This window comes from Pelecanus crispus, chromosome 3, assembly GCF_030463565.1.
Source record: "Pelecanus crispus isolate bPelCri1 chromosome 3, bPelCri1.pri, whole genome shotgun sequence".
Lineage (NCBI taxonomy): Eukaryota > Metazoa > Chordata > Aves > Pelecaniformes > Pelecanidae > Pelecanus > Pelecanus crispus.
This window is the reverse complement of record NC_134645.1, coordinates 81,567,343-81,591,871: the sequence shown is the minus strand read 5'-3', so window position 1 is coordinate 81,591,871 and position 24,529 is coordinate 81,567,343. Positions and strand designations below refer to the sequence as shown.

The window sequence follows — 24,529 nt, the reverse complement described above, 5'->3', positions numbered from 1 at the left end:
TTCCTATCATAGCCTCACTTTCAAAGTGCTAAGTTTATTCTTTTAAACAAAAAAAGTCTGAAAGACAGAAAAAAATTTTTAAATGGCTGCAGCAAACCAGGGTATTTTCATTTATGTATTGTCTGACTAGTGAAGGTTATCTTGGATCTTAGTAACAGACTTTACAGGAAAAAAATTCCTGCTCGTACTCAAGCAATCACCAGACAACATTCCTCTTGTATGAAAATAATATACCTTTAATTTATTTACAAGACTGACCAACTGGATGAAGTGGCTGTACTTCAGATGCACTGCAAGAGCTTTCATTAGTGAACTATGTCACTATTCATGTCTGTATTTTCTTGATACCAGTTATAAAACATACAATCAAACGAATCATGGAAGGGTAGTGAAGAATGAGATAAAAGGAATGTACACAGCAATTAGACAAAAGTTAAGAGAAAAAAAAGAAAATCTTTCTATACCCACTTTCAAAAATGTAATTTTAAAAGGTGAAAGTTGTTTTTTCACTACTTAGTAGATAATATGAATGGACTGATTTTTTGACTTAATGTTGACATCTACAGTAAAAGCCAGTATGTCTCAAATTTGCATGCTAGCTAGTAACATCTGTCAATTGTAGAAAAGTTTAATATATATTGAATTCTTCTGGGAGCTTCGACATCACTAAGTGGTGAAACATGTATGACATTAAGATAAGAAAATATAATTATATTTCTTACCTTCTGGCCAGCCATTCACAACAACAAATTAAGCAGCTGTTAATAATTTCTGTCACTTGATATCTCCCATAAAAGTGCATGTAAAAAATTTCACAGAGGTGCTAGGTAGCATACAATTACAAGTGAAAGTCTTGGTTTCTGATACATTCAGTTTGCTAAATTTATGCACTAAAATGAAATATAAGATGCAGACATTGTGGTATCAGTTCTTTATCTTTGGTAAAATGTTTTCATTTTATTATAGCCATATTTGCTCTGATATCCATTTTGTGCATGGTCTGCTATTATTTAAACCAACAGGGAACATGTAAATGGATATAAACAGTATCAGTGTAGTATTTAGTACATTCATGACTTTCTTAATACATTCTTTGAGAATGCTGCTAGCATATGGGGAAAATGCTACGATCTGTTATGATTTACTCCCAGTTTAACATAATACTTTTACTCATTCTTGCCATTAGGAAAAAACGTTTTGTTTTGCCTTGAAAAGAAAGGGATCAATATGACTCCAAGAACAATAAATTCTAAAAATCTGAAGTAAAAATATCAAGTATTTTGTACTTTCTTACAAATGCTAAAAAAAAAAATTACACTGGAAGTGACTTAAAATTTGATACTATGACCCATTTAAGTAAACAACAAAAAAGGACCACAGAGAACATCAACAATTGCTCCAAGGTGTTCCAGCGACAGTCACCATCTTTACTGTCTTAAAAATCCATGTCTGACTCTCTCACCATTTCTATCAGTATTAAAAGAAGAAAGAAAAAAAGAGGAAAGCTAGTTTTAAAGCAGCACTCTCCAGTGACAAGTCATACAGCAAATTCACATTGGGTTCTGGGTGGTCTTTGTTAGACTTGAACATATTAATGATGCAAACTTGACCATATGAACCTAAGTTATACATACACAGTTATGCCTCCAAATAGCTACTAATTACACTAAGTCAATTTGGCAAAGTGAGAGAATTCAACATCCCTACACCCGAAATACTCAGATGGTGCTGCATTCACGCAAAGAGTAAGTTACATTACCACAGCTCATACATGGGGACCCTGAAACACTGAATTCCATCACAAAACCAATCTTTGCACGTACTTTTTATATATGCAATTCAGTATGAATACTGGAAACCTTTGGAATCATGATTTTGATAGAGAGTAAAATCTAAAATTTTTCTAAGTTCTTGTTCGGGTCTTTTTGTTGTTGTTGTCTTTGTTATTTTACAAATATATTGGCAAGCAGGCGATGCAAGACATTCCACGGGTATAGGCTTGGGTCTGTTCTGCTGGCTTTATTCAGACGAGCCATCCTCAGTCACGCCAGCAGTGACACTGGACAAAACAAAAAAAGAACTCACAGGGGCAGGATCAAGCTTGTGGTGCCAACATAAAAAAAACCCAAACCATTCACATTGTATCTATGCTCACATCTCAATTCTTCAACAGTTAATTCTTGGTTTTAGAAATAAAACCTGCGTAACAGTCAAAAATGCAAATGACACCATTCTGACCCATTCTTTGACACGGTATTATTATTTTGAGTATCTCAGTATCATCAAGAACAAAACAAAAGTGAAGCTGCAATTACTGTAGAAGCAAAGTCTAATATTCCAATGATTTCCAATGAACATGGCACTTTCAAATTTAAATTAAGTTTAAATTTCAAACTCCGAATTAACTAACAAGACTGTTTATAAGGGTATAATGAAAAACTGCCCCTGAAGAGCACAATGATTTAAAAAAAAAATTCCTTATTATTAGAAAGTGATAAAAAAGGAAGATGCAGAAATGGGGAGTGGAGTAATACAGTTTCAGTACATGTATGTGCACCAGTGAAAACCGTGCTCTTAGCGAGTCACTGATAGCTCAGTCACCAATGACTTGTGTCTTTTTACCCATGTACAAATGTAGTAAGCCACTTCCCACTGCTGCAGTGCCCACATAGATGCAACGCACACATTAAAACGCAACAAACTTAGTGCCTGACTGTCGTAGATGCTGAGCACCCTCAGCACCCAACAGGCCCCTCAGTCTAAACCAAAGCATAATCCTGACAATAACTTAGTGGTCAAAGTCTTAGGAATTTAAAGAGCCTGTCACTTTTTTGCTTTCTTTGCTTTTTTCAGTATATCACACTTTTTTCTGTTAGGTCGCCGGCATCTTTCATCAATGCTCGGTATACATTCATAATGCCATACTTCTTCCATTTTCTCCACAGGGTAAACTGCCTCCACGTAATGACGAATCAGTCTCAGTCTGATAGGATCGAGCTGTTTTTTGTTACAAGCACCTGAATGGTTGTATTGCAGTCTGAGATTCTCCGGAGTAAAGAGTTCAGGAAAGAGTCTTACGAGAAGCCTGGCAGCAAAGTTGCCAACCGACAGGCTCTGCTGCACTATCTCTCTTACCTCCTTATCAGACAGCAAATACAGAGAAGGCACAGGGAAGTCTGGATTAGGAACAACTAGTTCATCGAGTGGTATCTTGCAAAAATCCTTGCTGCTTCTTTCTGGTGGCAGCGGCGGCCCTTCAAATTCTTCTCGAAACCTCTCAGGGTTTATTGCATAGCTGAGAAATTCCCTCCTGTCGGGCCCTGGCACATGGATTTTCCGTTGCTGTTGGTACGTGCGCCTTTGCTCTGTGTCTCTTCGTCGACACCTCTCGTCAAGCTTCCCAACAAACTCCAATGTCCACACTCTGTCATTCTTTGCTCTGGGGTACAGTATCTGCACATAATGTCGAATTAATTTAATTCTAGTAGGGTCAAGCTGTTTCTTGCCTAAAGACCCACTACAGTTATATTGCTTCCGTAAGTTTTCATGAGTAAACAGTTCAGGAAATAAGAGAACAAGCAATCGAGAGGCAAAGTTGCCTATGGAAAGACTGCTTTCATATATGCTTTTAATCTGTTCTTTATTCAACAGGTAATCTGGGACAGGGACATCAAAATCGGGAGGGGGAAAGTCAAGTTTGTCAAAGTCTATGGGTACAAGCCAAATTTTTTTTGAGCGCCTGCCAGGTTTTTCATATTCAAAACTGTCTTCCACTTTTATGATTGATACATCATCTGGTAAACCAGAAGAATCGTAGCAGTCATCTCTCATCTGATCACATTCACTTCCATCCATATATGTATTTTCAAGCTCATCGTTTAGTCGCTGAACACATTGCTGCAACCAGGCTTCTTCTTCTTGCACATCTGGAAAGTAAATTTCAGTGTACCTACGGATTATTTGAAGCCGATGAGGATCCAGCAGTTGTTTTCCAGAGTCTCCAAAGCAGCTGTACCTTTCAGCTAATTTTCTGTGGTCGAAGAGTTCCGGAAACAATCTGTGTAATAAAAAAACAGAAAATTCCCCTGGAGAAGAAGCTTCATCTAAAAACTCATTGAGATCCTGAGCATCCAGCATGTAATCTGAGGCAATGGCGTTACTCCTGTCCAAGGACAAAGCTTCCTCCTGCTCTTTATCCTCCATAAAATGAGAGGATTCGACCTGCTCAGTCTCATAAAAACTGGACGACTGACCATTCTGCTGACTGTTTTCCATTTCCCTCTGAGCCCAAAATCTATTGAAAAAATCATTGACTTGAGGCAAACACTCCACCTGCCACACAGCTGTATTCTTCACAGAAGGGTAACAAACTTCCACATAGTTACGGATAAGCTGCAAATGAAGAGATTCAAGTTTCCTTTTGTTGAGAAAGCCACATGCACTGCAGCTTCTGCTGAACTCATCGTCACTGAAGAGCTCTGGGAAGAGCTGCACTAGCAAGCGGCAAGCTAGGTCCCCGCCTGACGTGCTTTGATCCATGATTTGTTTGAGCTCTGCAGCAGTCAGCTGGTACTCTGGGGGAGGCTTGAAGTCTGCAACGGACTCTGCTGGACTGACTTGCTTTTTAATTCTGCTAACCTCCAGAGACAACAGGTCAACTTTACTGTGAAGCTGAGTCATATTGGTATTGAGGGTGTTAAGCGTGTAAAACATTTTCTGTATCAAAGAATATATATTTGGGTCAGAATCCGCGGTGGCCGCTGTTACAGCAATGGCTGCAGCCGAGTCCCTTTTGCGTTGGTCGTTCAAAGTCCGAAGATGTGAGGGACTGCTGGGGTTGATTTTTTCAAACAACTCATAAGAAGCAAACTGCTCTGATCCTGGTGGGTTCTTCTTCTCCGTGATTTTGTGTGAAATGCCATAGAGAGGTTTTTTATAAGATGGAGTGGTTATGTCACTGAAGGATTCTTCTTCACAGAGCCACGTTACATTAGGATTCTTGTTCTTGTTTGGCTGCTCTGCATTTACCTGAGTGGGTGAGCCAGTATCTCTGTTCTTCATGTTTGAAAGGGGGCCCTTTGAATGAATAAATAATGTATTAGTAAGACTGCCTTAAAAATATTAGCTATAAATATGTGCCCCTTAAGCAGGCATTGTTACATAAATATGCAAAGTCAAATTTTCTCCAGAGGACTTAGTTGTGTTAAATACATCAAAATTAATAAATTCACTAGGAAAAATAAAAATACAGTAAAGTATTATTTAGATTTTTTTGTTTGTTTTGGCTCATGCCTTTCTCCATGGAATAGAAATGCAATAATAATCCTTAGCACACTTTACCCACAGAGCTCTAAATACCCTCCCAAATTAAGTATCATTATGCTTCACCTTGCATATGAGGATCTTGGGCTGTAGAGAATTTGGGTGGCAACAAGTCAGCAACAGAGCCAAGAATAGAATCTAGATTTTCTGACTCCTAGTCCTGTGACCTTGCCACTGCCTCCAACAACTGCATTTAACGTTCCAGCACTCTCTGTAGGTTGGCTTTTGTAAATACCACAAAGGCTGTAAGACACCAAAATTATGCTTATTCTCTTCTTTCTGATGTGAAAGGTTTATACAGGGTTTTTATTACCTTTATAATGGTATACAACTCCTAAACAAGTTCCAAGAATTACTGTAATTTTAAAAAAGTGTTCTATTTAAATAATAAAAACTTAAAAACAAAGTGAAAGTACCTTGGTATTGAATTTTTAAAAAGGGAAGCCTAAGATTTCTTTATTTGTGAAAGGCAGGGAAGTTTAGACTTACGGGTTTCTGATTTTCTAAATTATTTATATAAAAACCAGTAATGAGCTCTTAAGGAATTAATGTTCCCAATAATTTCTAACTCTTCCTCATTGCTTGAAATTGGAAGGAAGCATTTTCATCAACTCACAGCAAATATGCAAGGCTTGGGTGGGCTGGGTTTTTTTGCAAGCACATGGATATTGCAAATAATGCTTAGGAAGTTAAGTAGATACAACAGAATCAAAATCCAACATACAGAATTCAAACATGAGAAAACACTCACAGATTTTAGAGAAGACTGTACTGAAACATTTTGCTTGGCTTGTTCCATAGAACATTAATTAGATAAAAAATTACAGAATTTGCATTCAAGTATTAAAACAAATGGAACACAGACTTGAGGTCTGAGCTGAGAGCCACAAGCAATTTGAAATTCTAGTGAAGACCCCACTATGTCCTACAGTGCGGAACTTGAATTAAGGTTCCTTTCTGAAAAAAACAGAACTGTAACACTCATGAAATTAATCTGGTCCCTATGTGTACTCACACTTGGTGTCTGCTTACTGCAGTGACAAATTGAATCTAATTACTTTTTCATTTCTAATGCGATGCATACTCAAAAGAGGCTCAGAAACAACAAGCTAGTTTCCACTCCAAGTTTAGAAGCCAGCAGACTCAACTAAATTGAAGTGTGTTTCCAAGTTCTGCTCTCATTCACATCACACAACCCTACATATGAAACCTCATGTTTTCACATCCAAAGCTGTGTGGATGGACAGATGATAAAATGAAAGCATAACACAAAGGCAATATATTTCACAGTGCACAGAATCCCTAGCCATAGTGATGCCTAGGACACCTGACTTCCACATCCCGTTTAGAAGACTCTCCCTCCAGTCTCACTCATATTAAAGCACATTTGCTATGAGGACAGCAAGGAACCAGTCCTGTGACACCACCAGCTGTTAAAGGGTGACTTTTACCGCAGCAAGTGGTATGATACACCCTAACTAAATCAGCTCTTTGTGACTTGTAAAATACCAGAACACAAGAGACCGAATTCTGAGCAGACCAAGATCCACATTGCTCCCACCCAACTGTAGGGTCCTACGCTGGGACTGAAGTCGTCATACCCCACCTATACTTGTCAGTGGAGAAACAGAGGTACTTCCAGATGGTAACAGAGCTCTCCCAAATAGACATCACCTCAGGTCATCACCACAGGTCATGAAAATCTCCACTGACAATAAACATAGTTCTGCTCCCCAGTCAGACACCCAAGGCTGAATTACAAATTTCTTTTACCATGTTAGATCAAAAGAACAAAACAGAACAAAACTGCAATTCTGAAGAATACATTTCTTACACATACAGTGAGACCTGCTACTTAAGTAGCTAGCTCTTCCACTAACACTCTTGTTTACAGAGAATATTCCAAATATTCCTTCACATACAGAGTATGATTCAATTCCTTCTCTACTAAATAGCTTGCCATGGGCCACCAGCTGTCTGTCAGTTCTCGTCAGAACTCCTGCTGTACCTTTTCCCTAATTAATTATATAATAAAACTTGGCAATATGGGGATAACTTCTATTAATGCACACCTTGCGCACAGAGCCAGGGCAAAGCAATATTAGAATGTGTATTAAACAGCACAAATTCATTGTCTTAAGTATCTTATTGCACTTTGACAATGAGTATTGTGAAGGTTTGCATTCTCAAGTTTTGGATGCGGTGCTCTGGAGGAGGAGAAGTGTTCACCCTAAGAACTACAGCAGATCTCTGCTGTGATGGCAGCAGAACTTCCGCCCTTTCACTAATGCAGCTCACAGTGTTTTCGTAAACTCTCCAATTAAACTAGTATTTAATATTTTTTAATTTGTTTTCTGTAACACTGATCTTTAAACATCAATATATTTCAGATACTACTACACCCATTTAAGATGATCAGATTTAATGTACCATCAAAAAATAAGCAAAGATATTCTTCTGTGAGACTCAATGTACGAAAGATAGTGCTGCTTTTTACTCTACATTTGCACAGCAAGTTTTTATATTATGTCCATTCTTTGAACATTTGCAAAATGCAGTACATCGACCGATATAAGTAATTGTGAAATAGTCTCACATTATCTCTTGGAGTCCTAAGCCAAATTTTAAAAGTTATTTAGTTATTGCTCTGTTCAGTGCAAAAGTGCAGCTAATTTATGACCTTTATTATGCTTAATAAACAAAATCTAAATATCTGCAAGAATATAGAGCATAATATTCTAGCATATGAGTAAAGAAGAATAAATATATGAGCAAGAAACACATAAAAAGATTCTATCAAACAAATGAGAACTTGGAAATGTCTTGCACATAAATTTTTTAAACTTACAATCTTCTACACTTTTTTTAAAGAAAATTAGGGGAAATGAATTTCTGGTTATGAAGTGACAATCAGAATTAAAAAAAAGCGAAATGTCTTCTGATAGAAAGTCATTCAGTAATATAATCACCAGCCCAATAGTACAGTTATATAACATAAAAAGTACAGCTCTGCTTATATCACACATAGATGCCTACGAGATGCGTAGTAAAAATATACTACAAGCACAATATTCTCAAAAATAATTAACATTTTGTCCTCTGTTTAAACAGAAATAGTTAACGATGTCATCAACTGAAACACAGTATTGGTACTAGAAAAGTAATTAACTTTAAAAATGTTGTTAGGATTGAGGACTATTTCTGGTTGGTTATTTAACTAAACATGCTGATTCACTGGGGTCAGTCAAGAATGAATTTTCATCATTGTTACTGGGTCACTTGCTGATATTATAAGCTCAAAGTTATAATTAATTTCAAATTAAATTTAAAAATTTATTAAAGGCAAACAGCAAACAGTAAAATCCAAAGCAAGCACAGTTCAGAGACCATTATGAGGCTCTCTCAAGAATCTGAATGTAAGTAAAACAATTGTAAAAAGAAAAAGGAAAAAAAAAGAAACCATGTAATAAGATTAAAACCTACCTACCACAGGCATTCAGGGAAAAAAAACAGCCCCAAGAAGTCAGAGAGATGACAGTCAAGAAAAAGAAATATGAAGAGCTATGGCTAGAAAGGAGAAATGAAATGCACAAATACAACACGGAATAACTGGCTAGGTAGCAGAACAGCAGAAAAGGATATGTGCATTAGAGTAGGTCATAAACTAAATATAACCCAGGGCCTGAAGTTATTCAAAAGAGGATGAATTTGAATCTAGGTTATTTTAATGAAGTGCTGACTGTGAAAAACAGGAGGTCATTATACCACTCTAGAGGGTGTTAGAAGAGATGTGACTAGCCAACGCTGGACACTACCCATTCAGGAATCTCAAAGAGAACAACAAAAATATAAGGTGACTCCTGAAGAAGAGCTGAAAAACCAGAATTTTAGTCTTGGAAAGGAAGGGCTGAGGGTGGACCACATCACACCAATTTTCCCACATGCAGAAGACTTTTCTAGGAACAGACGATCACTGCTCTCCCTACTAAAAAGAACAAGGACAAAAAGAAACTTGCTCAGTTTCAGCAAAGATTAATGAAAATCTCCAATTGCTAGAAAGGTGAAACACTAGAACAGGATAATGGAAGAGACGGGGCATCTCCTTCACCAGCTGGACAAACGTCTGGATTGTCACGAGTGGGATGCTGCACCAGAAGTTGCAATACATTCTGCTCTTGATATGCTGAAGTCTTCTGCATCCCTGCATTTTTGTCTTTCAAATAACACATAAATTTATACTTGTCTCACTGACATCGAAATCTATGTCACAGAAGGAAGAATTACAGCCCTGATTCTACCACTGAGGATCCAGCTGAAGGACTGTGTGACATCAGAGGGACTGTAATCACAGTCATACTCACTTAATCCAAATCACTACCTGCTCCTACGTTCTCTGACAAACAACAAAAATATACTTTACATGAATGAATGAACCTATAGCTATTTCATAGATATGATCACTCCCACGTTATTTAAAGAAATACCCAGACAAGTAATGTGTGCAACCTGGGTTAAGATTAGCTCTATTTGCCTCAAACTTGTTACTAATGCAAATCTAATTAAATGACTTGCATTTTGCTTATAGCAGCAATGAATTTAGCCTATGAAATATGAACAGAAAAATCACACAGTCATGTATAGAGAAGTCACCTCTTGTGTAAAGCGTCTTTTCTTCACACTGGCTAAGACATCTTGCTGGCTCCCTGAACCATCACAACCAAGTGAGGTCTGTTTCCGTTTGTTGGAATCCTGTAGGCAAGTAACTGCGCCATCCAGTGAGTGTTTCTCAGCAGATCTGGATGTTACTGAGCAGTCTAGAGCTTCAGCTTCGTCTTCTGTTTCTACTTTCACAACATTTTTTTTAGGAATTTTTACTGGAAAAAGAGAAGGTTTAGAAAGATAAAGCACTCTCTCCAGAAAACCACGACACCCTTAATATCATCTTTTGTGGTTTGTTTCTTTTTATGAAAATGTGCTTTGAAGAACATAATTATTTTTTTATGACTTGTACAATATGTGTATGCTGAGGCCACCCCAAAGTCAAGTTTTTATTATGCTAGGAACCATTCAGTCATCCAGTAAATGACAGTTTCTTCCCCAAAGAAGAGTCTAAAGTATAAACAAATAAAGTTACAGTAGGAAGGTTTTTTTGGAGGGGGAGGAAGGATGTAGAGCAGAAAATACAATGAGTAACAAAGATAATGGTGTATTTTAGATAGCTTTTTAAAAAACATGAATGTAATTTGTCTTGATCCAAGTGCATTCTTTACCAGGTTACAAAGGCTTTAATTCAACAAGTATTTTTGCCTGATCATAAATTACACAAAGTATAATATTTTACCTTCATCATCATCAGTGATTTCAGCTGAATTCATCTTCTATCTCACTAAAGAACAAAACAAAAATACAAAAATAAGTATCAGCATCTTCTGGAATCCGGAAATATCTACATGTGGTTTTATAATTACTTTTGATCTAGAGCCACTGGGCATTAACAGCCCACAGATAATTTCCACTCTGTACAACTGTAGTAACTAGCTATTTTCAGCAAATTTCACGGCCATCTATAGACCTGTCAACATGCAAACTATATTGCAGACAACATACGACAACTAGGAAAGTATTTAAAACCATATATCTTTTTATGGTATGGAGAAAAGTAAAAGCCATTTTAACCTTCTCTGTAAAGTATCTTGGCAGTATCTAAATGGAAGTTAACTGAATTAAACTCCCCATTCTGTACCAAGTCACTACTTCTTACTACAGTCAAATGTTTTTATATTGTCATTGTGAGTGACCCAACATCATCACAGAAAGAAAACTCATCATAAACTATAATATACATTTCATTTAAAAATCTTTGATCTTTTGATATGGATTGCATCAATTCAAGCAGAGCAATCTGCAGATCTAGAGTAACGATTTTTTTTTCTAACTGTCAGCCTCTAAATAATGCAAGAATGTTTTTTGTAAGGCAAAACAAATATATGTATCATTCTAGCATGACTTTAGCATTACTTCTCACATGAGACTCGGCTGTATTTCTGTTTCTTTGAAAACTAATTTTGCAAGTTACCTGGGGGCAAACATCAATCGGTGGGCATGTTCCTAAAAGATACTCTAAATCTTTTGGAGATCTACAAAGCAAACAACCTAATCAGATCTCCCTGACCGTTACAGGGCACACAGCTGCAGACTGACACTCTCAACTGGTAAGCTGGCGACCGGTAAACTGTCACACACTGCTCATGTTCATCTACACACAGCAGTATGTTTACTTGGCCCCAGAATATTACTAGTTTGCATTTTCCACAGTTACAGTCTTCTTTCAAATAGTTTTCTTTCAACTGTTCCTGCTTATCCTTTAGCCTAGGTCTGAAATCAAGACAAGCTTCTCTCTGGCTGGAGCAAGTGAAATCAAAAGTGTACGTACAGCCCAGGAGTGGGAATTAGAATGACATTTAAAAGAGACATGGGGAGAGAAAGAGACAGAGAATCTGTTTTGGAGGGAAAAAATGTCTCTACCTCTCTTCTGAATAGTGTTGAATATAATTTTTTTTTTTTAAATCTTAAAATACTGTTGAAAAACTTTGTAGACACTTGAATGCTGCGTAGCTATGAATTTTCTTTGTCAGCAACTGGTGACTGTTAATGGTAAGTATGAGATCCCATTCTGGATAAGACTCTGTACAATTGCACTACAATGGGCAGCACACACACCCAAACAAAAGATGCATGGAGTTATAAAACCAGCTCATACTGGGCCACTCCAGAAGTCAAAGTACCCTTTGATGTGCTGATCTTCAACACAGCCCCTATATACAGCCTTGTAAAGGGCATCCTCAAGAGGATAACATGAGATTGTCTTCATCATCACATCACCAGAAAAAGTCTCTCTCAGTTGGACGTAGAGCTACTACAAACCCCTTAGATATCTACTCCTTTTACCCACTGTAGGATTATTACGGGACTTGCATTTATGAATTGATCCACATATAAATTATGCCAGCTTAACAGTACTATAATCACTTCACTTAAACTCTGTAGAGACATAGAGACTCTGCAAACTCTGTAGAGACATAACAGCATGAAACTAAGTGGCCCACACCAACTTCTAAACCAACTGATAAGCACCGGTGAGGGTTAATACCCAGTCTTACTAACTCAACACTATGAATTTAGACACAGCCACTACAGCTCTTTATGAAAAATCCTAAGACAGTGTACTTCATACAGCACCACACATAGTACTAAATGTTCATATTTTGCCCTGATATCCCAGATACATTGATATTCAGTGCCTAGATCTTTCTTACGCTTTTCCACACTGTACTAGCCTTAGCTCTGAGGGACGTGGTACAAGACCAACATGTGCCAGCGCTCAAGAAGTGTGACACAGAGTCTTTTTGTGAGGGCCTGAGGTGACAGTAAGCAAATCAGCCAATAACACTACAGAATATTCTGTAATGGAAATCAAAAGGGTCTTCCAGATAATCCTAGACTGCTCTATCAGAGCAAAACACTAAAAGATGGTAAACACAGAGCCAGAAGGGAAGACTATAAAGGTGGCAGCGGGCGGAACGACACAAAATGTTTAGGAGGGGATACAGGGAATTACATTTTCCTTCTAACTCCTGCTATTACTGCTATTCAAATAGTTAGAATGCTTTAGGAGAATTCCTCTGAGAGAATACAAGCCAACTGGAAGGAAAAGATAAATGAGAATCTGAATAGCTACTCTTCAAAGCTGGAAAAAAGTGAAAACTAAAGCAAAGCACATACCCTGGCTAACAGTTAACTTTCTAAAGGAGGCAACATCAGGAAGACCAAAGCTATCCCAAACTCAGGTCAAATAACATTAAGTCAAAACATTGTTTCACATATTTGGAACAAAGTGTTATTAGTTATTTTGATTTTTTTATTTGAAAACTGCCAGAATACAATTAAAAGCAAATAGTCAAAACCAGCATCAGAATCAATGAGGCCTAGAAAGACTGGGTTTCCTATTTGAACTCTCTGGTGCCAAACACAGCACGAACCCCAACCTCTTCCTTTTTGGGAGCCCTAGCAATATCTCTCTCCTTATCTGGTTTACTGTCATCTTTGTGAGATTTGGAAGAACTTAGGCATTATGAGAAAATGAAGCACAAATAACAGCTTCTGTCAAGAGACAGGATTCAACTGCCCCTCTGATTTCCTGCCTCATAGTCCCACCTGCTCCCTCGGTCAAGCATGGGTGCCCACCTTAACCTTCAGTGAGCTCTTCCAGCTTGATAAACTGACAGAAAACAATTCACTTCTTTCTTTGCTGGGTTACTTTTCTTCTAATTCAGAGTAAGGCAAGTAATCGGGCCCAGCTCAGGAGTATGCACAAGGTTTGGGACAGAAAAGAGGAATCAAAATCTCTCATACCAGCAAGCCGCTGGCTTGGTTCTACCATTTCATTAAACTTCACTTATAATCTATTTACACCACCATCTCTCTTCAAATTTGGGTAGACACAGAGATATCAACAGAGCAATTGTATCCTCACTTTCATAGGAAATTAGGGCCTATGGGAAGGGGGAGAGTCTGTGCATGCATGAGCACGTCCACGCATGTACGCCTGTCTATGTAAAGTTAACAATAATTTTGTTTAAAGTCCACTAAAGATAAAACATTTCAGATTCTTTAAAATTCTGTTTGCAGTGAATTGGTACTTATGAATAATAATTATTGCCTCTGTAGAAGAGGCAGCAGTGTCAAAACCTGTTTTGAGGTAGCATTCTGGCCCAGATTGTGAGAATAAACAAAGCTGGAGTAAAAAAGACCTAAAACAACTTGGGACAAAATAGTGCAGAAAAGCAATCGAGTAAGAAATCCACCCGGTAAAGCAAACACCTGATAGTTGCTCCTTGTCATGTGGAGTATACAAACATATTTCATTCTTACTTTATATGTCTTTTTTCCAAACAGAAGATAAATATATTTATCACCTTTAGCCTAACAAAGACTCGATGCTATCTATAGAAGTGAACACCCTGTGCTGAAGTTGGGAGCCCGGGTCTGCAGCCATGACTGGCAGAGCAACCAGCCTTGGCAGCTTTATCTTGCCAGGATACAGGCGGATGCTGTAGTACATCCTATTTTCTGGCAAAAAGAGGATCTGAAAGGAGGATTCCAAAACATACCAAACACCTACAACAGCAGCTATGTCAACAGCCAGATCTTGATCCTAATGAAGTTGATTGGAGCTGTAGCCTAAGCACCCATATGTCTGAATTTTAGCTGAACCTTCTTGTATTTCCACCTGAACTGACCAAAAAAATAATGCTTTACAAAATATGAACATAAACCTTAAGCTTCAAGTTTTAGGATTTTGTTTGTAAATATCTTAATTCGTGAACCAAGTTATTTTAGAAGCATTTTCACTGGGTTCGTTGGTTTCCATCTTGTGTATAAAGTTAAATTCCAAAGAATGTGTGAACAGTTCAGAAACACTTAACAAAACAGGCCTACAACAGGTAAACGAACACATTGTTTCCTTATGCTTATACTAAACCATGGGTAAAACTCAGAAATAACAACTCTTATAACCCCGATTATGGATCCTACACCTCTGAACACTAAAAATTAAGCGAATAGCTAGTACTGCCATTTTTTCTTCAAGAGAGACTCTGCCTTTGATTAATGGCAGTTTGCTTCTAGCACAGTCATTGGCTAAACCTATCTAATGTAGGATAAACAGATGTGTACCACTTGGACAAATTCAACAATCAAGGAAGCAGAGGTAAACGGGCCCCATCCTCAGAACGCAAACAACAAATCATTAGGTTTTACTGCCTACATTTCACCTACAGAGAACGGTCTTCTTGAAAATGGTATGTAGTTTGTAACTTCTACATAATCAATGTCTCAAAAATAAACACCTTGTTGACATATCAGCAGGTACTCACCTTCCCATCTAAACTGCCTTTTGATAGCTACTAGTGCTGGTACTGTACAGATACCTGTGCTGAGCCACTGCTAGGTGTCACGCAACGGAGCCTGTGTGATGCCAGCGCTCACCTGGGAAGACAGAAACATTCCTTTGGGCTCAGCCCTCCAGACTCACCCACACATCCTGACACTTTAGAAACAGTTAAAAAAGATGAACCAAGAAGGACAGTTTTCTTTAGGTGACTAAAGCTTTGCTCTTCTAAGAGAAGTGAACAGAAACACCTACCTTTGCAATCATGTAAACGAGGATACTATTCTTTTTAAGCTAATGCATGATGAGCCTGCTTGCAGAGAACAGATGTGATATACAGCATTGTGTCCTCCTGTTTCAAGTTAAGCTACTTCTAATAAATTGAATATGCATTACAGTCTAACTCTAGACACCAACCTAAGTGTGTTTCATTTGCGATCTTGTGATTTGCAGCAAGATCCAGAAATCCCACTCAGCTACCATCTAAACTTGTAGACGGTAACAGATTCTAGATGCCAAGTTTCTGGTGGACCACATACACAAAACCTTTTGAGCCCTGCTGGGACCGCTGCACTAGGAACTCCTCTGCATCTGGCCTGCTGGCTAAGATTCAACAGCCATTTTCAGAACATGCTCAGGACTTTGGGACTCTCATAGAGGACAGTCATAAATAAGTGTAAGGTATTTCACTTACCAATGGCACAAAGCTTAAAGAGGTACTTGGGAGCCAGAAAATCTGGGTGGTTTTTTTGGTTGGTTGGTTTTTTACTTTCCTGCTCTTGATTTTGCAGGAGACAAGAATTCAAGTCCCCAAATCCTAGGAGAGTGATCTAATCACCAGGTTATGGCACGCTGGAGGGCAAATAGGAAGAAGAGCGGTGGGCCAGAGCATGAAGGTGCAGGGGTCCCAGCACACCTTGGCTGTCACTATTGGCCAAATCCCCTTCCCACAGACCCTGCTCTCCCATCTTCTCATCAGATTAGATGAAGAATGAGACAGCTCAATGAAGTGACTTAACACTCCCTACTTCCATTGGTATCACTTAAGACACATGCCTCTATTCAAAAGACTTACCAGGTTATGACACTTAACTCTATCACTGTCCTATTTTGGTAACAACATTCAACACTGAAATGGTATTACCCATGGCTAACAGGGAAGCTCAATGCATAGCACAATGCTGCGAGTTCCAAAGCATGGAAGAATACCTTAAAAAAAGAGGTTTTGGAATGTTTCTCCATGCATTTAGTGCTAACTACCACCCTGATGCTGCTTTTGCAAATAGAGAAAAAAATGATCCATTTATCAAAAATGCGCCTACCTGAAGTATGCACTGAAGCCTTAAGGATTTAAAGCACTTAGGTACAAAAGATTTTATGAGTAAGGGATTAAATTGCAAATCATACTCTAAACATACCTCAGTCTCATATCATCTAGTATCATGCACCATGCCACTTAAAAGTTGCCTAAAAGTGTACCTAGTTATTGATATATAAACCAGAATTGAAACATAAGCCTAAGTTAAATCATCCCATGATATGTATTCTCCTATTTGCCACCTAACAATTACTTATGTGTTGGCCTTGGAGGATGCTTTCCCTACCTCTCCTATGATTGTGACCATTGTAAAAGCACAAAGCAAGAGAAAAGATCTTGCTGATAATGTAAGATCAAGGCAGTTCTCTGCCTTTGCAACCATTCTTAAAGAAAGCCTGATTGATCACTTTCAAGTTCTGACTTAAAAACCCAAACAATGTCCACCACAAAAAAATATACTGTTGTTCTGCTGTTGATAACTGAGAAAATAACTCTTTACTCTTCAAACTCCCATATGTAATGTAGTAAGTTCGGACAACTGGAAAAAAAATTAGTGTGAAAACCACATAGAAAAGTATAAAAGTGCACACATGCTGTATGTGGAAAGCAAATTCTGATTTCGTAACACTTGTTAACTATAACCACAAGTGGAAATGAATCATTATCTTAACTAATATACTCTAATATAATAAGAATGCCTGTTACTAGTTTTATACAAGTCTGCTATGTATAATTTAAATGCTTGCATAAAACTACTGTTCAGTTCATTAACGCATGGTAAATGTGTAGACGCTGCTTCTTGAATGCACACCATCCCACTAAATGTTTTAGCATTTTCATGTAGGTCGGAAGGAATGTCTCTAATTTTTCATTATCGATTATAAGAATGTCATTAAAAATATAGGGGTTTAGACATTGTGTACTACAAGATGTTTATTCCTTTTAAAGCCTCGCGGTGGTACATTGCTTCATAGATAGAACACATATAGAGGCTTCAATGAAAAGTACTCTACTTGAGTGTCATTTGCTTCTGAAGAGGTGAATTGTTCCTTACATTTTGGTCAAAAGTTAAGACACGCGTGTTTGCTAGTAACATTAAATGTGTGTTTAATAGCGTATGTGCAATAAGCTGCTCAATTTCCTTGCTTTCAGCATGCAGTGAAAGATACAACACGCCTCTTAAAGCACAGGTAACCTAGAAAAGTTAAATAAATGATGAGAACACCAAAAAAGCCGATATTCTAAGGAGGTGACATTGGCTGTTTTACAAGATCTGTACATTGAACTGCTGTTTAACAGCCAGAAGTAGCACCTCCTTTTACACATGCCTTCCTGTAACAGGACTTTATCACAAAATTGCAATGGTATTATGCTACATTATTAGAGTGTGGTTTACCCAGAGCCAGCCAAAACTATTGTATATATATTCATCCTCAGCAAGGGACAACAATTAATCAATCTAGTAGCTAGACACTCACCGGACAGCCAAGTGTCTGAGGTCCTGCTCCCTGTCTCTGTCTGTATATCACATGAAACACGCACTGGATAAAACACAGAAAGCGACCGATGCTTCCCAAGGGAAGCCCACAGTCTTGCAAGCTGGTGTGGGTAGGTGGAGGCAGTCCTGTCCCGTGCAGCAGGTGAGCGGAGGGCTGCTCTAACCGCCTGGCGACAGCGTGGAATACTGTCCCTTGCGATGTTTTAGAAGAACGATTCCTGCATAACGCTTTGAAATAACGAGAGCAAACACCCATTCTCAACAGGCAGCCCTGCGGTCCCAGGAGGAGACGGGACCGAAGGCACGCGCCTCTGCTCCGGCTGCCCAGGAGCTGCCTCCCACTCAGGGCACGCGTTGCTTTCCAGGCTGTCTCTTGGAAAGCTCTCCTGCTGGGCTGTAGAAGCAAACATAGAGAACTGCGAGTTCTGGGTTCTGCTTTGGGAGCCAAGTTAATCTGCATCTTTTACTTCCTAGCTGTAGCACTGGGTTCAATAATTCCAATATTGCAGTTATCCTCGGGGCGCATTTGATTCTTCCAATTTATAAAAAACAATGCAACTCAAATTCAATTCACATAAATACCACTGCAAAATTGAGCCGTAAAATGTATTTCTTACAGGCAATGTTTGCCTTCTGTTCAGTTCCATGGGCCAGTCATTTGACTTTAAATATTACAGAATTTTGACAAGGCCTTCCCAGAAAAACAAGACAATGCAATTTTTTTTCCTGGACTTTTTTCCATTTTCATTAATATTTTAATTTTCTATTTAAGTATCCTTCTATTGCTGAAAACGTCATCACCACACTCATTGGTATGATGTTCAGAATAAGCAAATAACTAGGAAGGGTCACTGTCAGTATGCTGCCAGAAACAACATTACTTGCCAATGTTACAAATTACACCTAAAACTATTGTAACAGGCAGAAATTGGGGAGGGAGGGGGAAATCTGTATTGTTTGATTTGTACACTTGACTGTACTTTGCATATCTTTAGTCAGGTTTCCTTATAACTTGTGACTTTTCTGAGCAAGAATTTTGAAAAAGCTTGGGAAGTTACTTGAAAAGGTAGCAGGCTGAAGAAGTCTGATACCTGAAATCACCTTAATTAAAAAAAAAAAAAGATAACTGATTTCCCATTGACTACCAATTGACTACCCATCTTAAAGAAACTGTGAAATAAAAATGTTGCCTCAGTTAACTGAACAACGAGCAAAAGGCAAGTAGACAATATACAGAATGCTAAAAGCAGATGCTTTCCATTCTACCGATTTTGAGATAGCAGGGTGCTGCTAGCGAGCCAAGAGTGGAGTTTCAAAAATTTATTCTTGATATCCAGTACTGACACTTGAAATACCTTAGAAAACAGTATTCCAACATTACAATCCTGTTCCAGCTATGAATACATGTATAACAGGTTCTAAAACTATGAAAAAGTATTTTTAAAAGAACCAGCAGATGTTCTTGGAAGCACTACCCTTACGGACAATAAAATCCCCTATACTTAACATAGTTTGAAAACCTCCTCTGCTGCCCTGTGGAGGAGGACAGGAAGCCTCAAGTCTCCACTGAAGCCAGCCTGCAACAAGGGCGTTTTGCCAACAGGATTTACAGGGCATGTTCTCAATTTGGGTCTGTCTTTATTTCATTTTAGGTACATCTGCAGATGGAGTTTAAATTTAAAAAAAAAAACAAACCAAAAACAACCAAACACTCTTCTCAGTTTTCCCACAAGTTGCGCACAACTGAAGTTTCCTCAACCTGTCTCCCATACCTTATCGAACACCAATTTAACCTTGCACCGGTCAGCAAAATACTAACCTAGTTCATTTCCAGCATCAACACAACATTTTTGTTTTGCTTCAGTTAGACCAGGGGAAGACACCTATTAGAAACATTCTGTTCTCATCAATGCTTCATTCTCTCTCCCCTCATTCTTTGCTTTTATTTTAAAACACCGTTCCATCTGAACTCTGTACAGGCAATTTAAAATCTCCTCCAAACTGCAGTCAACTCCCCTTTGCTTTTATCCGCTGGACTTACCTAAGCTATAAAAATACTTAGCAAAGATAAAAAGCGTGCTTGGTCCAATGCCGAGTTTGATTTAGCAGAAGAGAAAAGAATGTATCAACACGCATCGGCAACTATTTGTTTTATTTGATGTAATCATTCACGTAAACTGACAGTCTGATGACTAGGTATCAGCCAGAAGGAGGGAAAAGGTTTTTCTTTCCCCGTTTAAATGTCTCGGCCCCAAGGGTCGGTCAGACACCGGTTTTTTTATAGGTGGCAGCGACAAACTCTGCCCGCACTCCAATCCAAAAAGCTCTGGGACTGCGTCAACGCTATGTGGAAGCCGTCACATGGCTGCTGGCCTGCCGCCGGCTCGCATTCTGCTGGTTCAGAGTCTGTTCCCTTCTATTTACAAAAGGCTGTGTGGACATACCACAGGGGAAAGTAGGGTAGAGGCAGCGGCCGAACCGGGCAGAGGCGCACGCTTCCCCCGCGGGGGCCTGCCCCGCTCCCCGCGGGGCACGACCCACCGAGAGCCCACGCACGAAGTCCCCACCGAATCCCCCCGCCCGACGCCGCCGCCACCACCATTTTTTGCCAAGCAGGAGCCCGGCCCCACGCCGCTCCACGGGCGAAACCGCCGCGCGGCGCCCGGGCGGCCGGCAACAGCCAGCGGCGCTGCCCGGCAGCCCGCACCGCCGGGGCCCTGCCCGCCTCCGCCCCCCGCACCGCCGGGGCTCCCCTCTCCTCTCCCCCCCTCCCCTCCGCCCCCCGCACCGCCGGGGCTCCCCGCCGAGGGGCGGTGGTGGCGGCGGGCGCCACGTGGGAGCGGCGCGGCCGCGAGGCCCCGCCCGGAGGCGGGGGCTGCGGTGAGGACGCCCCGCGCGCCCCGCACGCGGCGGCCGGGGCCGCTGCTGCGGTCAGACCCACGAGCCGGCGGCTGCGGCGGCGGCGGTTGGTGCTTCCGGTCCGAACCCTGCCCGGGCGGATCTATGTGGCCTGCGCGCGGGGGGGGGGGGGGGGGGGAGAGGGGGGGGAGAGGATAAGGTGAGGCTGGAGGTGACGGCGGCGTGACCGTTCCACTCGCCGCTCTCCCTCTCCTTCCCTTCTCCCTCCCCGCCCCGCGCCCCGCAGGCGGAGGCGGCCGGGCCGGGCGCGCGCGCCCCGCGCCGCAGCGCTATAGCAACGTTGCAAGCAACGAACAAAGAGCCCCCCGCCCCGGCGGCCCGCGCCACGCGGGGGGGGCGGGGGAGAGCGGCGGCGGCGCCACGAGCCGCGGCCGGGGGGAGGGGCCGGCCCCGCGCCTGCCGTTCCGCCGCTCGCTGGCGCGGCTCCCCCCACCCCCCACCCCCGTTCCTCCCCTACCCACCGGGGCGGCGCTCCCCGGCGGGGGCTGCGCGGCGCGGCGCCGCGCCCCTCCCGCAGCCCGGCCGGCAGAGGGGCGGCAGCGGGACTTACCTCGGCTGGGCGCCGGGGGCACGGCAGCCCCGGGACGGCGGGGGCGGCTGGAGCGGCCGCCGCTGGTGCCCGCGTTTCCCCCCCCGCTCTTTGTGTGCGAGGGTCCGCGCGCTGCGCTCTCGCGTGACGTGACGTGACCGTGTGTCATTTCCGCACAAGGACACTGAGCCCCGAGCCGCCGCGGCCAGCGCCACCCGCCGCCCCGGGGCAGGGGCAGAGGCGGGAGGGGAGGGGGGAGGAGCAGGCCGCTCTCCCCCCTCCCCCTCCTCCCCACCCCCCCGCCCTCCCCGCCGCTGCCACAGGGAACGCGCGGTTCCCACTGGAGACCCCGCGCGCCCCCGCCCCCGCCGCGCGCGCCCTGCCGCCCACGCGGCGCCGCGCGGGCACCCCCACCGCCGGGCGCCGGCCGCCCGCCCCGCCACGCGCTCGCCCCCGCCCGCGGCACGGCCGCACGTGGGCTAACAGCTCGGGGACGCGACCGGGCGTGACGGGGAGCGGGACGGCGACGGGGACGCGGCGCGGGACGGGGCACGCTGGCCGCAGGCAGCCGCCGCGTGGAAGCGCGCCCCCGGCCTCGCGGGGGCGGGTGGCCCCCGCCGGCCGCCGTCTCGCGTGGCCGTGGCGGCGCCGGCACCCGCAAGGGAAGCGCCGCGGCGGGCCGCGCACGTGCGCGCGGGCAGGCGGTGGGAGCGGGTGCGTGCGCGTGCGCTGCCCGCCCCCCGCGGGGCGGGGGGCGCGGGGGAGCGGCGTGGCGCGGCTACGCGACACGGCCACGGCGCCGTGCCCGCGCGCGGCCGGCGGCCCCCGCCGCGTGGCCGCGGCCGGTGACGGCCGGCGGCGAGCACGTGGCCGCGCGGCCCCGCACCGCCGGGGACGCCGCGCGCCGGCCGTTGCCCCCCGCCGCCTGAGGGAAACGGCCGCTGCCCACCGCCCCACGCGCGTCTCGCCGCCGCTCGGGCCGCCCCGCCCCGCCCCGCTCCGCCCCGCGGCGGGGTGTGTGGGGAGGGCGGGGGGGAGCCGGGGGCCGCCCGCTCAGCCCGGCCGGGTCACCCCGAGGCGGCGGCGGCGGCGGCGGGCGGGCGGGCGGAGGGGTTGCCCGGCGGCTCCCAAAGCCCCCGGCCGCGGCCGCCCCTGGCCCGGCGCTGGGCGCTGGCCGTGGAGCCTGTGAAGCGGTCCCCACGCCGCAACGCCCGTCAGTCACCCGCGGGCGGCTACGCGGGCGGTGGGCGCGGGAAGGCCGGCAGAGTCTCTCGGGGAAATGGTTCGTGGCACTCGCCCGTGGCCCCTGCGCGGCCGCCAGCCTGGCCCGGCAGCCTTCCCTCGCAGCTGCCGGCACTGCCAGGCGCGCCGCGGCTGGCTGGCGGCACCCGTGGAAGTGCTGCCTGCCTCTGTGGAATGTTCGCGTGGATTTCTGTGATTGTTGCCAAGTAGGAAAGGCTGGTGGCTGGGGCCGTTTCAGGCTTAAGCCTATACTTAAAAAAAGTTCACGCAGCAAGCGGCTTTAGTTCACATCCGCGCTGGAGGAGCTTGTGCTCTTCTCCTTCACCCGTGTTTGACACGAGAGCGTTTCCACGCTTCGCGTTTGGGGGGGCGGATGGCAGCAATGATTTATAAGACAGAGATCACATTCTTTTTTAATTAAGTATCCTTGTAGATTTTTATCTTCCCTGAATTTGACAGGAGCACGTAAGACGTTACATTAGTCTGGCAAATCCTACGTGCCCTTTCTACTAACAGCTTGTAGAAAAACTGTTTCCCAAAGATTAAAAGAAATACATAAATGTGGGAGAGGGAAGTCCAGCTTTGTAACCTATGACCAGTCATGGCAGTTACATTTTTTGGCTATATGTAACAAATCTGATGTTAGCAACATATCCAACTTGACAGCTTTCCATGAAATGTTTTACTTACACAATAAACTCGGCTGGTGCTGCCATTCCTATTGAAGAGATTCATTTTGCCTTTTAATAAAAGCACGCAGCCAAGTGCTCTCATTATACTGCAGTTGTTTCACTTTTTCCAGAGCGAAAGGAGTTAAGTCTAAAGGTGTTACTTTATTGTAAAATAAAAAAGGTGAGGATGGATCCTGCCGCGAAGAGTGATGGATTCCAGCATGAAGGACGTATCAAATAGAAGTAGCAAGGCACGTACGCACCAGGCAAGCGGCGAGTAAATGTGCAGGTAGAACACACGAGCTCTGAGCACTGCTGGGAATTTAACAAATAAATCTTTTGTTTGTTATCTCTGAAACTACATTTCACTATAAGAAGCGAGCTTTTTTTCTTTTTTTCTTTCTTTTTTTTTTTTTTTTTAACTAAAAGCAAATATAAAAACATGCAAGTCAATTGAGAAATAACTCTCTGGAAAAAATCTCAGGGAAATCTTCTGCCCCATAAATAACTCAGCACTTTCCTAGATACTTCCTACTTCCTTAGAACTGAACAATACAAAGAGTGGCTCTTAAAATAAAAAATCCTTACCGTTTCAGATTTTTGGTGCTTCCTTTAGCAGCAGTTCTCTAAAATTTCATTCTTCCACTTAGGTCGCTCTTCTGAATTTGGAATTTAGGGCTTTTGGCATGCTTAACAGTGTCATGTTCTGTGAATAATCCTAGCAGATAATAGTTTGTTGATTTTAACTTTGCTCTTTTTATTTTGTTATTAATGGCCAGTTATTTAAAGGAGCCCTTAAGAGCAGGAACTACCAGCATTATAACTCCTCTGATGGATCACTTGAATGAAGGATACATTTTATTAACAAGATGAGTGCTCTGCAGCTAGCAATTCATTCACTTTTTGGAGATAAAGAGCACTTCCCGATAACTTTTCTGAGTCTGTTAGCACTATGAAGACTGAAGTTTATAGCACGATTTGCCATCTCCCTTTGTTGTAGGGCTAATTGAAGGTTTACTTAAAGGGTACCATGTTATAACACCTGGCCCAGCTGCTAAGTAGTGCTAGATCTCAGTTGGAT

At 42.8% G+C, this 24,529-nt stretch overlaps 1 protein-coding gene across 1 annotated transcript; it reads right to left on the bottom strand.

The window, feature by feature from the left end:
• Positions 1-2,823: 2,823 nt before the first annotated feature.
• BEND3 (BEN domain containing 3) lies at positions 2,824-10,697 on the bottom strand. The gene is made up of 3 exons (XM_009478217.1): positions 10,664-10,697; positions 9,973-10,196; positions 2,824-5,076 (listed from the first exon to the last, which is right to left on the bottom strand). The coding sequence occupies exons 1-3, from the start codon at positions 10,695-10,697 to the stop codon at positions 2,824-2,826; spliced, it is 2,511 nt and encodes an 836-aa protein (XP_009476492.1).
• Positions 10,698-24,529: the final 13,832 nt, after the last annotated feature.